This window comes from Neofelis nebulosa, chromosome 13 (genome assembly GCF_028018385.1).
Source record: "Neofelis nebulosa isolate mNeoNeb1 chromosome 13, mNeoNeb1.pri, whole genome shotgun sequence".
Classification (NCBI taxonomy): Eukaryota; Metazoa; Chordata; class Mammalia; order Carnivora; family Felidae; genus Neofelis; species Neofelis nebulosa.
Window position 1 is genome coordinate 65,629,781 of NC_080794.1, and position 17,138 is coordinate 65,646,918.

The window sequence follows — 17,138 nt, forward strand, 5'->3', positions numbered from 1 at the left end:
GGCAGCCAGGGAAGCAGGGAGACACTAACCCCATCCAGCTGTCCCCAGCCACCCAGCTGTCCCCGGCTTTGTAGGAGCAGCTGTCACCCTCCTCCCAAAAGGGTCAGGGGCAGAGGAGGCCCAGAAAAGGCTGGAGCTGCCCCAAGACACAAGGCCTGCAGGGGAAGGTGTGAAGGGGGCCTTCCCCACCCTGCCCTGGTGTGCATACTCCCACACCTCTGGGCACCCACAGGCACACCCTGCGCCTCACACCGCGAACGACTCAGAGATACTGGCTCTCACACCCCAGGCGCTGCCCTCCCGCCTTCCCCTAGAGGCGGTCACTCCTCCCCTTTCCGGGAAGGGCTGGGTGTCGGGAGCGCCTCTCCTCCACCCCACCGGTGGGGGGCGGCGGCTGCTGTGGCCCAGATGTGCGCAGCCAGCGGGGAGGCGACCGCCGGGGGCTTTCCTCCGCCCGCCACCCGCGCCGCCCGAGCCCTTTCAAGTCTCTGCCCTCCCCGTCCGAGCCCGGGCCAGCAGCTGTGCCCCGCTCCCCGCCCCCAGCCTCTCTCCCAGCTGTCTTTGGGGTGGGGCCGCGCAGCTGGGGAACAGCTGCAAAGCGTGGGGGGGGGAGGGTCGGGTGCCCCCGCAACAGCCGGAAACAGTCCTGGGGCCCGGGGGGGGGGGGGCGGGGAGAGGTGAAGGGGGGATGCAGGGGGGCGGGGAAGGCGTGGCGGGGGGTGGTCGGCTCCTCCGCCCCTCCCCCCAGTGCATCTGGCCGGGCCAGCTGAGAGAGGGGCAGACCCCAGATCAAAGCCCCCTCCGGGCTTCAAAGGGCACCCTGCGGGCGGGGCGGGCGGGGCGGCAGCCGGGAACACCCTGCAGGCGTCGCCGCTGAGTCAGCGCCTCAGGCCCCTCTCCTGAGCAAGACCCCACCTTCTAAGCTCACTTGCGGGTTCTTCCAGCCCTGTTCACACCCACCCACTCAGGCCCTGTCGTTGTCACCATTCCACTTCCTCAGCCACCGTCAGTTTCTCCCATCTGAGGGTGGGGGAGAACCGATGAACACTTTCAGGACCAAACCTGGCCCCTGGGGGATTCCCTACCCTACCTCTGTGTCCTGTAAATTCCGGGTGGGTGGATGGAGAGTCTAGGATACGTTCTTACCCAGCCTAGTGATCTAGGCCTAAAATGAAAGGGGAGGTGGGATGTGGATCCTCCTGGGGCTGCAAAGTAAAGGGAGGTAGAAAAAAAAAAAAAAAAAGATTCCTGGGTATCGCTGGACAGAACCCATCACATTTTAGCCCCTCTTCTACGGTGAGTGTCTCCGTGTGTGATTTTGGAAAACTCTCCCTTGGAGGCGCCTTAGAAGCAGTGGTCTCTAGAACCTGGGATCCTTATACTGGTTCTAGAACCCTGTGAGTTCTGTTTCTTTGAATTAAGGGGCAGGGAAGGAAATTAAGGACCCTATTGGTTTGCCCCTTCCCTATATTCTGTGCAGAAGTGCCTGGCAAGGCCCTGGGATTCAGGGCTAAGATCTCATAAACGTCCATGGAGGCTGAAGGAAATGAGAGACAGACCGGGTGTGGGGCAGAGGCAGCCAGGACAGGCGGGTCATCAGGGGAGAGGTTCTAGACTGGGACCAGAAGGTGGATGGGCCTCAAGAATATCATGATCTTCCTTCAGCCTCTCTCCTTCTTCCTCCCAACACTCTACCCTTTCCAAAAAACTTTCTTCCCTTCCCGAGCAAGCTGTAGTCACTCTGTGCTTGAATTCCTCAAGACACTCCTTCTGCAGGGAAAGCTCTCACAGATAGAAATAGAAATCTGGTGGATAGAGCTTTGATCTCTACCATATTCTCCATGGTATATGGGAATTACACCCACTGAGTGAGGGAAGCCTTCAAGAGCCCAGGGCTTCTTCTCTAAAATCCTCTGTCCTTGGCATTTATGACGCAGGGCCTTGACAATGGGCTTCCCCCTGAGTTCTGCACTGGAAGTCTGCATGTTTCCTCCATGGGCAACCCGTTTTCTTTAATTGCTGTGTCGTTAATTCCTCTCCACTGCAGCAAACCAGGATATTTATGACTTCCCCTTGCATTAGATCTTCAATAATTGGGTCTTTCTTAAGAAAGAACCCATCTGCTCAGTGCCATAGATTATTTTTCATTATTTACATGGAGGCAAGAAGAGGGTGGTGCACGGGGTGGTGTGTGGCATAGTTTTCAACAGCTTGTAGAATAGGGTGTTAGTAGCGGCATTGGCAACATTGCAGAATTGCAGGTAAAAAGTGAAATGCAGGAGCAGGTGTCCAAGACCCAAGCATGAAGGATGGTGTGGACTCCTGGTCGACCTGGAAAAAAAAATGGCCGTGCGTCATTTGACATATGGATGTCCTGGCTGCCTGGTTGTGAATTGGATGTTGTCATCAGACGCTCTCCATGTCTGTGTCTGCTGCGGAGCACTGAGTAGGGAGGGGGTTCGGATGGAAATGGGCAGCAAGGCCTAACAGATAGGGACTCTCCAGCCACACTAAATGCCATCTCCAGGAGCTGCAGCTCCCCAAACTCCACCTGTCACATCCCAGGCTTAGAGTCGGTCCTCCAGCAGCCCGGGTGGTTCTGTGCCCTGGTGGTTCTGCCGAGGCTTCTGCCTGGATTGTATACCTAGACTCAGAGTTTTGCTTCCTCTGTGTACCCCTCCCTACCGTCTCCAGGAGGGTGTGAGGAAAAAGTGAACTGATGCATGCTAAGTGCCCGGTCTGCTGCTGGCACCGTCCACTTTTGGGGCATCGATAGCTATCACAATGGTTACGTTCCTGTGGGCCAAACACACACCCATGCACTTAAGGGCTCTCACATGGTATTCTAACTATTGTGGTTTACATGTCAGCTTACCAGCTGCATAGCTTACATGTCCATCTAGCCTGTGTGTCCCCGGAGGACATGAAATATTAGTCTTCTGTGATTTTTCAGAGCCTAGGACAGTGCCTGTTTCATTCATTCACTCGTTTATTTATTCAACAAATAATTATCGAGGTGCCTTCAGTTCTGGGCCCTGGTCCAGCGTTGAGGATATATCAGTTAACAGAATAGACAAATTCTCTGCCCTCTTGGAGCTGAGAATTTAGTGGGGAAGGGACAGATGACAAACCATAAATCAATACAGTGAGTTGGTGATACGCACTGTGAAGGTGAGTAAAGCAAGGTGAGGGGAGAGGACATGTCAGTAGGGGCAAGGGGGCATGGGAGTTTTTGTATAGGGAGATGGTTGAGGATGGCTTTACTGAGAAGGTGACACTGAGCACATATTTTGGAATGTGAGGAGGCAAAGTCTCAGGGTATCTGAAGCAACAGTATTCCAGGCAGAGGGAACAAGCACAAAGACCAGAGGCAGATGATGCTCGTTTCAGCAACAGCAAGGGGGAGTGTGAGTGGCTGGAAAGAGTGAGGGGCAGAGCAGTGAGCAGTGAAGTCAGAAAGGCATGAGGGAACAGAGCCAGGACATGAGATGTTATAAGTGCTTTGCCTCCGCTCAAGTGATAATTTGTTGAATGAATGAACCAATGAATGGATGGATAAACGGATGGATGGATGGATGGATGGTTGGATGAATGCATGCCAAATGCCTAGGCTTTCAGAGCTCATAGGGGAGCCTTGTGGACTAGAGGGTACTGGGCCATCTTCCTGGGCATATGGGAATTTAATCATGCCCTAAAAGAGGAGGAAGAAAAGCACAAAAGAGGGGGCAGACATTCCAGGGAGAAGGTGGGGACATAAAACTGGGGGGGGATAGGTTGGGGGACAGCGAGGATCCTCATGTGAAGGTCAGGATATGTGTGAGAGTCCATGATTGACGGGCCTATAAAAAAGGTTTGGGGTCAGATCAGAGGGGTCTTGAATGACAGGATAAACAGTTTGGCCTCAAGTCCCAGTGCCGCAGGGCTCCTGAAGACATCTGAGCAGGGAAACTGTGTTTTAGGACAATGGCTCTGAGCCCTAAGGGGGTGAGGGCCAGGTAGCAGGGTAGAAGATGGCGAGCAAGGAGGCAGAGGGAGGCCCAAGTGAGAGAGGAGGTTGGGCTGCAGGGTGCAGGTTGGCCCCAGCCCAAGGACGGGAAGGGCCTCCAGGTCCTACTGCTCAGCCAAGGAATGGAAGGCCGGATCAGGCCTTCTCCTTCCCTGCCAGCGAGCCATGGGCCCTGGAGTCAGCAGAAAACCCCGGGCCCTGGGGAGGAGGCGGTGCAGAGCCAGAAGCTGCTGAGGGAGCACTGGCAGCAAGATGCCATTGTACGTCTGCAATCAAGATACTTCAGAGGAAATCAAAAGCACCAACTGGGGAAATGATGTGTGCACTCTCTCTCCCCCTCTCTCTCTTTCTCAAACACACACACAAACTTCTGCCTCCAAAATGGGTCAAGTGAAGGCTGTGGGCGTGGGCTGGGAAGGGAGGGCTGGAAGGAGAGGAGGCCCTGGTCCCTGGAGCAGCCTGGGTGCTCATGCCCACTCACCCTCCTGGCACAGGGGGCGGCAGCAGCTGCAGGGTGGGGTGGGACGTGAGGATAAATAAACACCTCCCCATGCATATGGATAATGCTCACAGCTGCCCTGCCTGCTTTGCGTTCATTAGGACCAACTGTTCCAGGAGTGGTGGCAGGCGGGCAGGAGGGGGCGATGTGCCCATTCACAGACTGGGGGCAGGGGGGGCCCTGCCTGCAGCTGTGCGGACGCCTCCCCCAGCCTGGAGCAGCAGCCCAGCCCCTGCATTCCCCTTCCTCCCTCTTTCTTCCTCCCAACCCACTGCTCTGGGAGATCTGGAGGTCTCAGGGTGGGAAAGGGGCCCAGGGAGTCAGGGTGAACCCCCAGGAGCTGGGGGAATGGAGGGGGAGAGCTGGGCTGGGCTCTGTCCCCACCCCCTGTCCGCAGGATGGGCCGTCGCTTACAAACCAAAGCTCCTTATCCTTTTCTCTCCCAAAGCCATCTGTGGCATCCAGGCAGGAAATGTGCTTTGGCCCTCTCATCTGGAGGCCTCAGAGGAGCCTTATTCATACCGAAAGCCCTAGATCAGGCTGCTGTGTGTGCCCCCAGACAGAATCCAAGGGGCGTGGGGGTGGCGTGCCAGCAGGATTTTGCAAGATTCCTCACTGTTGGCATCGAAGAAGGCTGAAGAAGGGGGGCTGCTGGGCTCCAACTCCCCAGAGCAGGTCAAGCAGGTGGGACCAGGGATCGGGTTAGGGGGCGAGAGCTAAAAGCCAGACCCAGGGAGGGGTCTGGCTGGTGTCATGGGCAGGGCCACTGAGTATGGCTGAGCAGCCTGTGCCTGAGGGACTGTCAGCTAGCGCCAAGCCTCACACCCTGATGTGGGGCATCCGCTGCCATATGAGTCAGCAGTGGCCCAGGTGATGGGCCTGTCCAGTCTCAGGAATATGCATTCTGCTAACAAGGCAAAGAAAGACCGTAGGCAGACAATGTCCCCGTGCATCTGTTTGCAGCCTGCCCTTCCCCCTTCCCTCTGGTGGTCTGAGGAGGGAGGGAGCGCTCCCTCTCTTCCATTTTGGGCCAGGACATAGGTTTGGACTAAGCCCCAGGTAAGAATGGAGGTGGCTGATGCCTAGGTGGGGCCCAAAGGGCTACAGCTCTCCCAGCCTCTTCCTTTGTTGTCGGGGTGGGGCCAGGCCCCCCTGCCCCCCCTGCCGGCGGTCTCCAGAGCAGCAGCCACCTCTGGGACTCCAGGAAGGGTCTCGTGCGTCCCGAAGGGGGGTGTGACAAAGAGGGAGGTAGGCCTCTCACCCACCTCCCTGTTTTCCGGAGCCTCACCCCCACCACGACCCTGTGTCAGCAGGTCATGGCCCTGTGTCTAGTCGAGAAGGCATCCTGGAGAAAAATGGGCTTTGCAGTCAGCCAGAAGCCCAGACAAGCCATTTCCTAGCCTTGTGATTGCAGGCAAGTGACTTACCTTTGAGAGCCTTGGTTTCCCCAGTGAGGGAACAGGAATGGGGATACTTATCTCGCAGGGCCACTCCACGGATCCAGTCAGCGACTGACTGACAGGGCTAGCAGTTTGCTTAGCGAAGCTGCCCCCAGCCCTTGCAGCTTTCAGCTTCAGGTATTCGAGTAAGTTCTCCCATAACCCTTGCCCCTCCTTGACTTAGCGTGATCTCTTCAATTCTGTCATGAATGTTTTATTTCTTTTTTTTTTTTATTTTATTTTATTTTATTTTATTTTTTTATTTTTGGGACAGAGAGAGACAGAGCATGAACGGGGGAGGGGCAGAGAGAGAGGGAGACACAGAATCGGAAACAGGCTCCAGGCTCCAAGCCATCAGCCCAGAGCCTGACGTGGGGCTCGAACTCACGGACCGCGAGATCGTGACCTGGCTGAAGTCGGACGCTTAACCGACTGCGCCACCCAGGCGCCCCGAATGTTTTATTTCTTAAGCAAAGGCTTTTTGTCCCTTGGACACTTGTTATTCACCGTAGGGAAAAAAAATCTCCCCGTGTTCCTTTGTGCAGGAGGCTTCCTTAGCTCCCTTTCGGAGCTTAGAAGCCAAAAGGTGAGAAGGGGCGGGCTCTGCCCGCCCCCCCCCGCCCCCCTCCCCCTCCCCTGCCATCTGAAAGTAGAGCTTTCACACGAAACTTTTCACAAGCCGAAATGGTGTAGAATACGCCCTGCTTTCCAAAAGCGCATGTTGCGCCACTTTGCTTTTATGCAAGACCTACATTAGTATCCTAGTGGCTTTTTTCGTTAAAGCGAGAATCCTCTGCAGATTTCTTTTGGTTAGTGAAAACAGGTACTAATGCAGGTCTTTCGCAAAAGTGAAGTGGCGAAACATGGACTTTCGGAAAGCGACGAATACCTGTGTCATGGTACGCACTTGGGGCCCAGCAAACAGGCCCAGGTGCAAATCCGGATTCTGCCCCGCTGGTATGATCTTGAGCAAGCGATTCAAATTATGTGAGCCCCATCCCCAAACTGTGACAATACCTACAGTTAATAATGTTGCAAGGATTAAAGGATTAAATAAGATCGTAACTGTGAAGACCCCAGTGTAAGGGGGTGTCCCCCTGACAGTTTGCCCTGGTCTGGCAGTAGGGGCCTGGTTGTTGGTCACATCTCCACACGTGAGTGTGTGTGGCTGGTTCTGGACACACACACACACGTGCACGCACATGCACGGGCGCACGCGCACACACTGTCACAGTGCTGGACCAGCAGATTTCACTGCAGGGAGCAGGAACTCTCTTTCCCTCCTCCCTGCCCAACTCCTGGTGCTGCAGCTTCCCTGTGTTCTGCAGTGTTGGAAAAGGAAATTACTGAACAGATTGCAATTAAGAGGGGAGAGGGGGGAGAGAGAGACAGGGGCCCTAAAATGCAGCTTGACTGAGCGCTAAACTGTGTTTTTGCCTGGAGCCAATCAGGAGCCTCTGACAAGAGCCTGTTCCCACTTACAAATCTAATCGCAAGACGTGTGGCTGGGGTGGCCCTGGGAGCCCTGGAGAGGAGGGGGCTGCCGGCACCTTCAGGAGACTGTCGGCCGCTTGCTTGTCGCCTTGAGAGTTCCGGAACGACATGGGAGGGGAGGTGGGGCGGCAGAGGTCTTGGGGGCCTGGGAAGGTCTGGACTCCAGAATTTCTGCCAGTTATTATAATAGCTGCCAATGATTTAGCACCTGCTATACACTGGACATGCATAGCTTCGTCCAGTCGTCTGGAGAACTAGCTGATGTTACCTCATTTTACAGATAAGAAACCAAGGCATAGAGCGTCCCTGCTTTGTGCTAGCTGTTGCCCCAGGTCTAGGTACTTTATTTACATTATATCTTTTTTAAACCTCCCTACCATTTTAGTCCCATTTCATAGATGAAGAGGCAAGACTCCAAGAGAGTAACTTGCCCAAGATCACAGAGCTGATTTATGATGGGCAAGGATTAAACTCCGGGCCTCTCTGACTCCAGAGAACAGACTTTTTAATTGTACCTCACTGTCTCTTTATTGAGCAGGGTGTTCTGGATGGAGTTGCCAGATTTAGCAAAACAACACAAACAAAAAACCGAGAAGGCCAGTTAAATTTGAATTTCAGATAAACAATGAATATTTTTGAGTATTAGAAGTATGTCCCCGATATTGCACGGGATATACTTGTATTAAAAACAATTTCTTTGTTTATGTGAAATTCAAGTTAAACTGAATGTCCTGTCATGTATCTGGCAACCCTAGACCTCTCTCCTTCTGCCTCGAGCACCCCTCTTTTCTGCCAACAGCTTGCCTTTAAAGGCGGGCCCTTGGGACTAGCCATTCTGGTGTCGCTAGGCTGCCGAAGTGAGGCTGCCCAAGGGGAATAAATAGACGCTTTTCTGCTCTAGGGGCAGAGCCCTGGACGGGTGCCTGCTCTGTCACCTACTGTGTGACTTTGGGCAAGTCTATTTCCCTCTCTTAAAGGAAGACACAGTTTTAGGCACTAGGTAATCGCAAGTGTTCTCGCCAGGCTGTTCCTGACACCTTTCCTGATACTTGATGTCTTCTCTTTCTCCCCGCCCGTGCAAAAAGATGGTACAAACTCTATGGTTGCCCTGGGGTGAGGACAGAGAGCACCCAGGGAGCACTGCTGGTGTGGACTTGGAAGGCCACAGCTTTGGGAACCAGGCTCCAGCCCTTTTCTGCCCTGAAGGTTCCGTGAAGTGGAGCCAACTCCTCAACCCAGGCCAGTACCTCAGTCTTCTCAACTGAAAAGTGGGACTACTGTTGCCTCTTACGGTATGTAAGGCTCACGCTGTGTAGGAGGGGCTCCGGAAAGCGTTGCTTTTATTGGTGGTGGTGCTGTTAGTATTTCACCCTTCTGAAAGAAGCACCTTGAGGAATGCTAACCTCTGAAAGGACAAACACATTCGAGGCCCTTTCCGAGCTTTGGCAAAGAACACAACACATTCCAGGCTGCCTTCCTTTCAGCTAAATTTCATTTGTCAGATTTTTGACAGACGTCTAAATTATACATTGAATTTTCCACATGACCAAATACCACGTCCCTTCCTTTGATTATCATTTTCAAAAGGGACTATAAAAAAAGAACCTTTCCATGGATCAGACTGAACCCTGAAACCACATGGAGTGCAGAGCTAAAAATAAAAGGAAGTAAGAACTGGCCCCTGAGAAGGAAAGAGAAATCAAAGCAAACTCTGACGGGAATCAAGGGACGAGTCCTGGCGAGGGTGACACGGTGTCACCCTCCAGGCCAGGCCGGATAAGGAGCGGCCGACAGTGAGGGTGGGGCACCGAGTGGCACAAAAATAGCCGCCCGCTTTAGCCCAGAGGGGAATAAAGAAATTTGTCAAAAGCTCGGAGAGAGAGAAGTGGAGTTGGAGGGAGGGAGGGGGCAGGACCGCGTCCTTCCAGCAGTTTCGGGAGCTGCGGACTTCTTCCGCCCCGGCACATTTCTACCCGCCGGCATAATCGCTGACTTTCAGCTGTGCGCCGACATGTTCCCCAGCTCAGCCCACATCAATGACACCCTTGTTTCCATAGTAACCGAGGGAGAGTGAAGGGGAAAGGGTGTGCGGCGCCGGGCGCGGGCGCCGGCCGGCGGGAGGCGCACCGGGGCGGCCGCAGGAGGGGAGGGGAGCCTGTCCCGCAGCTGCGCGAGCACGCGGCCCGCCCGCCGGTTCCCGCACGTCCCGAGGCCGCCCGCCGGGCGCGAGGCGTGCGGAGCACCCCCCACGGCGGGCGGGAGGGCGCGAGACCCGGTGTCCCCTTTTCGGCTTCAAATTCCGCCTTCAGGTCCTGGCCGCAGGGGTGGGGTGGGGCCCGGAGAGGAGAGAGGACTTTCAGGAGCGTTTTGTTTTTACAAATGGGAGCTTTCAAGCTGCATTTTTCAGGCTCCGCTCCTCCAGCCCAGGAGCCCCCGGAGGGTTCAGTAGGGCTCAAAGGGAAGATGAAAGCTTGTGACATCCGCAATGGCTCTGTCTTTAGCTGCAAAGCAAATCTGAGTATTCACAGAGGCTGTTATCAGAGGACGGCCGGTGGCTTCTGCGGGCTGGCCAAGGCCTTGGGAGGGCTCTTTCAAACAGTTCCCTAAGTTGATGGTAAAAGAACAAAAATACTTCACAGGCGGTCCACTGCCAGAGTCAAAAGTTTCACGTCACAGTGTTCCAAATGGCAGAGCTCAAAGCAGGCATTTTGCCCCTCAGGTAACATCCCTGGTGCCCTATTTGGAGGGAAAAGCCATTTTCAAGTGCTAGACCCACGTTGCCAGCCTGACAGAAGAGGGATTGCTGGTTCCTTCTCATTCTGTTTTGCCTCTGTTCAAAGCCGAGAGAGGCACCTGGGTGAGACGGCGAAGCCAGAGGAGGAGGCTGCAGAGAGCAAGGAGCTCAGGGGTTTAAGAAAACCTCACCCGCTTTTGTTTTGCAAGTCCTTACTGGTCTGTCCACAGCCACCCCAGGGTACCTTTTCATGTCTGGCGTTGTTAATGACTTTCACCCCAGACCATCTTGGAAGCTGATCCTGCTGCAGCCTCACCTGTACAACTTGGTCCAAAAAAAAAAAGGCTGGGTACTGAGGCCCCGGGGCTGGAGTGGCCCCTTCGGTCTGCTCCCATGCCTCCGCGGGTTTGGGAAGGGCCACCTCCCAGGATGAGAAGGCAGCTGGCCTCCCGGGACCCACCAGCCACTGAACAGTCTCTTATTCACTCTCTGAAAACCCCCGAGCTCAGGCACCAGAACAGAGTTCAATTCAGGAGCCGAGCGTCGCCCTGGCCTGCTTTCCCGTGTCTGAAGCTGGGGATTTCTTAGGGCTCAGGGAAACAAGCTCTTTTTGCAACACAGGGCGGGAGAAGTCTCCTGCCCTCCTTCTCCACTCGACCCCCTCAGCGGCACATTTTGCTGAAGAGAGGCAGAGGACACCAGCGGCTGGGGTGACTCTGGCTCCCCTGGGCATGGCCTTGGCAATCACACACACCGTGTTCTTCCCAGCAGCAAACCCTCTCCACCCATGAGCATCCCACACCAAGTTGCCAGCACTGTAAAAATTGATCTTTTCTAAAAATCGATCTGCCAGCCTTTTCTCAGTGGAGCAGGTTCATGGTAAAGCTGCATTTATTTTTGAAATCTGATAGCAGCAGCCTATTGTGATCATTTAAACGGAATTCTTTGAGCTTTAGAAATCCCTTCTATAGGACAGCCACGGAGAAGCCGGCTAATCTCAGAGTCGGAGGCTCACTGCTTCACTGAGCTGGAGAAAGCCTGTTTACGCTAGCCTGAGCCCTCGATGTGAGGGCTTTTTAAGGACCTTGTAATTTTTCTGGAATTAAACCTCCCACCTCTCCTTACATTCCAGATGTCATTACAGTCAAAAGTCATAAGAATTTGCTTCCCCGTGTGGCTGGCTGGCGGGGAGGAGGTATGTTTCTGTGGTGACTTGTTTGCAAGAAAGGTTTTTTTTTTTCCCCTCTCTCTCCAAAGGGTGAGGATTACGCACGCAGTCTCCTACCTGCAGGACGAGATGGTTTAATCATCTGCTATCCCTCCCCTCCCCCCCCCAGCTCCTTCCCACCCCAGCTCAGTTAGTGATGGTAAAACTCACCGCCCAGCACCAGCAAACACCGTCGGTGGCTTCAGAACCATGGGGGGAGGGGGGAATGTAAGGGACAGGTCAGGAAATAAATGAATGCAGCAAAAGCTGCTTCTTCCTCTTTTCCTTTCTTTCTTTTTTGAAAGAAAAAAAAAAAGCCCACTGGAATTGTCTAAACTGCAATGTAATCTCTTGCTCATTTAAAAGATCTCATTTTCTAATCATGTGCTTTGAGACATTTAATACTATTTCAATTATGCAGAGGAAATAATATAATTCCTTTATTTGAAAAATGATACTGAACCTCAGAGATCAGTTAAATCTACTGCTGGAATGGGGATTCTTTTTAAACTGTGTTGTTCCCTCTCTTCAAACAGCTGTAGCTGTACACAGATGGAAAAACATTTGGTCAGAAAGCAGCAAATTAGTGTTTTTCAGGACAGAATTCAGCTCCCGCAGCTCCCGCGTCTCCATTCATCTAGATTTTATTTCTTCTTAGCATTGACATTTTTGCAGACCCAGTTCATGCCGTCCTTGAGGGAAATGGGCAGAGAAAGGCAGTGTTAGTTGTAAGAAAGGCACAACACGCTCAAACCCCCGGAAGGGAGTGGGGGGCGGGGGTGGGTGTCCTGGGTCCTCCCTCCCCTCCCCCTGAGCTCCAGGGAGTTTGGTGGCCCCAGGGGCCCACCTGGGTGACCGACCAGGCACAGTGGCCTCCTGGAGAGGAGAAGGGGGGGGGGGGGGGCTCTGAGAGCCCAGGGGTAAGATGGGAGGGGGAGTGCCCAGTGTCTGAACTTGAGATGGATCCTCAGGAACTCCCTCTGAAAAAATAAACACATCTGCCTGGATCCAAGGCCTGATTGAAGAGCTATCAGAGATTCCAGCCATTTTTGGCTTTTTCTAAAAGCTGACCTTTGCTAGGGCATTTAATTCAATAAGTCACCCTTCTGGTGCCCCGGTGTGTTTACAGTGTGACAGTGTACACTTGGCTTAAATTAAATTTTTTTGGAAAAACAAGCCAACTGCAGTGTGTGTGTTACGAGACGCACACTGGGGCAATGTGCATTTCTCTCTCTTAGGGCAGCGCTACACAGAGGTTTAAAAGGGCTGGCCTGATTCTTGCAGCTTTAAGCACTACCAAGCTGAGGGACTGGGGAGAAGGTTCCCTTAAAGGCACAGTGACCTTGAACGTGTCCTCTCTTAGAAGGCTGGAGAGGGACAGGGGTAAAAACCACACAATGCCTACAGCCACCTGGCAGGCAGCATGATTTCTCATGGATGCCAGGTCTGCCAGAGATGACCTCCTTTTCAGCCCCCTCTGGAGCCATCCCTGAATGCTCTCCCTTTCCCCAGAGTCCCTCCGACCTTCAGGGGTGTATGGAGTTCCCTCAGAAGCCTCGCACAAAATCAAAGGAAGCTCCTGCAATGAGTTCCTTTCCTCTGCATCTGTAACACATACTCACTACGCTCCCAGTCACATTTGCACATCTCAGGGCACACATGACATGCAGAGCCCCGCATTTCCTGTGACCATGGAGCTAGTACTTGAACCTGAACAGCTGAGGCAGCTTAAAGTAATAAATATCAGCTGACACCCTTGGCCATTCGGAGCATTAATCCCATAAACAATACATCACTGCAAAACAACCAGCAGGCATCCTATCTCCTGGCTAATCTGACCATAACCTGAATTTACAGTGATTAAAACTCTGCCAGTTGCCATCAGAGCACTTGGGCAGGAGAACCAGATAATCCGTTGGCTGTCCCAGGGCAGACCTTAGGGTGTTTGCCAAGATGTGGCTGGCCATGGCCCAAAGCCCAAAGGTGGACAGCACCTGGCAACGGTGGGGGCAGGGGTGGGGGGATGCGGGGTGGGAGGAAGGTGGCTCCAAATGCATCTCCAGTTACAACTGGGTCAGCTACTTACTCTGAAAAGCTGAGGCCAATTTTAAGACCATTTTATGAAAAGGATTAATTTAAAGAGAAGCATGTTTAATTTTAGTAGCTAATTGGTTTCCAGGAAAAAAAAAAAAAAAGATCACCTGCCAGGAGACAAAAAAGATTTTACAAATAAAAGAGCGATGAATAAGATAACCATCTTCTCTTTGCCTTCGAAGCTGAATAGCTCAGCACTTACGTAGCACTTTCCACCTTCAGGAACCCGTACGAACACTATCAAAAGGTGTGTACCTCAATATTTTCTCCTCTAGAGAGACTTGCAGATTTTATCAAATCTTCTCAGAGAAATCAAGAACCGTGTTCCCACACTACATGAATGGCACTTCCCCCCACCTCGTTTTATGGCTGATTACGGGGAGGGGAGGGTTCTTTTTATTATATGTAACAGAACATGAATGCAGTCAAAGAGATAGGAAAAATATTTACTCAGCTGCAGGAACGCAAAGCAGAATGTGGAGGGTGAGGGGCAGCTTTCCCCCAGTTATCTGTTATGGAGGCAGAGGGGATTTAAACCAGGGAGCCCGGGGGGGGGGGCCGGGGGGGCAGTGTCTTCCAGATGTCTATGTGGGCCAGGGGTGGCAAAGTCCTTCCAACCACAGTGCTGCCAACAGAGGGCGCTCAGAGGTCAGCACCCACCGGCTGGCCTGCTGGCCCCTAGGCCCGCACAGCTGCCGCCTGCAACCTGAAGGAGTGTGGGAAGCACGGGGAGAACGAATAAGGGCAAAGCCCTGTGGCTGCTCTCTCGGAGGAGGTTGTCCCGGTCTGAAGCGGCTGGAGGTTGGGGAACTGTACCTTTCCTGTTCGTATCCAGTGGAGAACCTGAGCTGGAGGTAAGAGGTATTGGGGAGGCCATGGTTAACGGGTTAATAATGCCTCTTCAATCAAATCAGGGCAGGCTGTGCCAAGCTGCCCACGGGAAAGGAAAGACAGTGGTGTTGTCCAGGATCCCTGAGACAAGGGTCCATGTCAGACTGGCCCGAGGCGGTGTTCGCAGAACCTAGCATGGTGTCATGGTATCTGATCTACAGTAGACAATTAATTAGTTTTTTAAAAGTTTATTTACCTTTGGGGGGGGAGGGGCAGGGAGGGAGAGAGAGAATCCCAAGCAGGCTCTGCATCCGGTCAGCAGGGAGCCGGATGTGGGGCTCGAACCACGAGACCATGACCTGAGCTGAAACCAAGAGTCGGAGGCCTAACCGACTGAGCTACCCAGGTGCCCCAGTAGACGCTTAATTTATATCTTTTAAATTAATCCTTGTAACAACGCCCGAAGTAAGCACTATTATAATTTCCACAGGACGGTGAGGAAATGGGGGCACAGAATCACGTGAGGCAGAGGCGGGCTGTGAACCCAGGCAAGAGCTCCAGCACCCTCGCTCTTTAGCCAGTTACCATTTCTCAGTGAATGCCTCAAGCTTAGAGAGAAGGTGGGAATCGCCCTGAAGTTGGGAAAGAGGGCCATCCAGGGTCTTCTTTGTTATGACTTCCAGCTGATACAGGGTCATGAGACCGGAAGAGCCCCCAGCCAGGTTTTGCTGCAGCTCAGGTGCCAGAGGCTGTTTTTGGCCACTTAACTCTCAGGATTCCGGGCTGCTGCTGCGTGTGGAAGCCTGCATATTTACCTTGCGATCGTTAGCATATTAACTATGTGCCAGACCACTGCCTCCGGTGGCAAGTCCACGTTTAGAGGAAACTAAGAGGAAGGACCCCCTCTGCTCCTCGTGTTACCACACTGCTCGCGCCTCAACTCGGCAAGGCTTTGTTTTTTAAAAACTGATGACTGGGTAAAGGTGATCATCTACTTGAAGCAGGTTACTGCTTTGCTTCTAAAGAAGGAAATGAACTCATAGGTTTGTTTAATGGTTGAACTTTTATTGTTTAAAAACTGGTTTGACCCAATTTTTGCACATTTGATCTTCGTCACAGGACGACAATCTTATGGCACGGGTAGCCCTCCCCTCTCTTCCTCCACCACAACCTCCCTCTGACCAGCTTTGCTGAAACTGGATCTGAATTGATTAGCTTCAGTGCAATAATAGAGACTAAAGAGAGACCTTGACCCTCAAATACTGGGCTTTGTTTAGCATCATGGAAAGGAAAGGCATTTTACTATGTCATGATGTTACTCCCTATGATAAATGCTGGGAAGCATACAAGGCTCCCCCTAACCACATGGGTGGAGGCCAAGGAGTCACACACAGATCCCTGCGTTCCAAGATTGGAGGTGCGATGCCCCTTTCTAGGGAAGAGTGGCCTCTGACTGCGCTGCTCCTTTGAGCTTGCTCTCTCTACAGTGCATCCATCACTGCCTGATGGTTGGAAGAGAGCAGTAGTAGCCGTGGTTGGGTGGGCCTGGCTTGTAATGCCATGAGGACTAGGCAGTCACATCAGTAATTGCTTTAAGACGACAAGGAGCTCAGAGCACTGCTGTCTATCCTGTTGTGCCACTGGGCCCCCAGGGTCAAGGAGCAGCTGGGTGCAGGGTACATAAAATATTGCTTGCTATTAATATTTTTTCTGGAGACAAAGGGTACTGTACCAGAGAGGTAGCAAAATCGCATGTCCCAAGTTTGTTTTCTTGGTCTACGGAGAGGTTTGAAAATTTAAAAATAAACCTGAGGTCTGACTTGTAGATAAGCAGTTCCACATACACTTGGAGTCAAAAATAACTGATGTCAGGCCTTAGAAAGAAGTGTTTTTCTTTCTTTTTTTTTTAATACTGAAATTCTGTTGGCTGATTAAGGGAAAAATCCCCTAGATCAAGGAAAAAAGCAACAAAAACAAGAAACTTGGCCAGCGAATGTTTAACGGCCATCTGCAAAGCACTCTGAAGTGCAGCTCACACATCGGGGCTCAGACTGCTAGTGGTCTTTTCTACGTAGGTTAGATGGTTGTGAGCCAGATCGTTACTCCTGTTTGGAGAAGGAAGACAGGGAATGTGGGAGAGATGTGGGAAAGAAGGTGAGCACAAGGTGGAGGGCCCGGAAAGCAATTCCCAGGGAAACCTTCTGCTAGCTCCAAACTACTGGTGTAGACAGGCCTCGGTTATGACTGATGCTAGAGGCCAGGTTGAAACTGCTGATCTCTGTGCTGAAATGAAATGATAATCTGGTGTAATTTTAGTTAAATACACATTGGTGTTTTAGAGAGGGAGTATCTTCAAACAGCTGGAACTGTACAAGAGTAGAGGAGAGCTGTGGTTTGGGGTTCCAATTCAGGTTTGCAGGTGGAAGAGGGACGGACTTCACTACCTTCCTCTGGCTCTAAGCCAGATCCTTTGTTCACTATTTTCTAGGCGCCCAGGAACAGAAGAGAGTCCTGGAGCCAGATGTCATGCACTGGGACAGGGCTGAGCCCCAAGGGCACAGAGGGAGGCTGCCCCCATGTCTGCAAGGCAGTCTGGCTGAGGGGGCTGCAGGTCTCCCATCCCAGACATTTTTCAGTTTCTCCTCTCTCTGCATTCAACTACTTGACATAACTGGGTCTTTTCTGTTCACTCCTCGGGATTATGCGCCTCTCAGCAGGACAGAGTTTCTAAGATTGATGTTCTCCTTCAGTTTCTAGTGCCCTTTACCTATGCTCTGCTTTTGACAGTTTCCCATGAAAACCTGCTTTAATCACATGATGGCCTGGCCTCCTCA

The 17,138-nt window shown here is 52.6% G+C and overlaps 2 protein-coding genes across 4 annotated transcripts in view; one reads left to right on the forward strand and one right to left on the reverse strand.

Annotated features, from left to right (window-relative positions):
* Positions 1-11,792: 11,792 nt before the first annotated feature.
* ARL3 (ADP ribosylation factor like GTPase 3) overlaps positions 11,793-17,138 on the reverse strand; it is a 37,766-nt gene continuing 32,420 nt past the window's right edge. For both annotated transcript variants that reach the window (XM_058697633.1, XM_058697632.1), the window contains exon 6: positions 11,793-12,071. In XM_058697633.1, the coding sequence (XP_058553616.1) occupies positions 12,024-12,071 (48 nt within the window). In that variant the 3' untranslated portion in view covers positions 11,793-12,023. The remainder of the gene's footprint in view (positions 12,072-17,138) is intronic.
* The window catches only part of SFXN2 (sideroflexin 2), a 60,094-nt gene continuing 57,037 nt past the window's right edge, over positions 14,082-17,138 (forward strand). Inside the window, exon 1 of one of the 2 annotated variants that reach the window (XM_058697628.1) lies at positions 14,082-14,327. The gene's annotated coding sequence lies outside the window, so the exon portion shown is untranslated. The remainder of the gene's footprint in view (positions 14,328-17,138) is intronic. The other variant, XM_058697625.1, reaches the window with a different exon arrangement.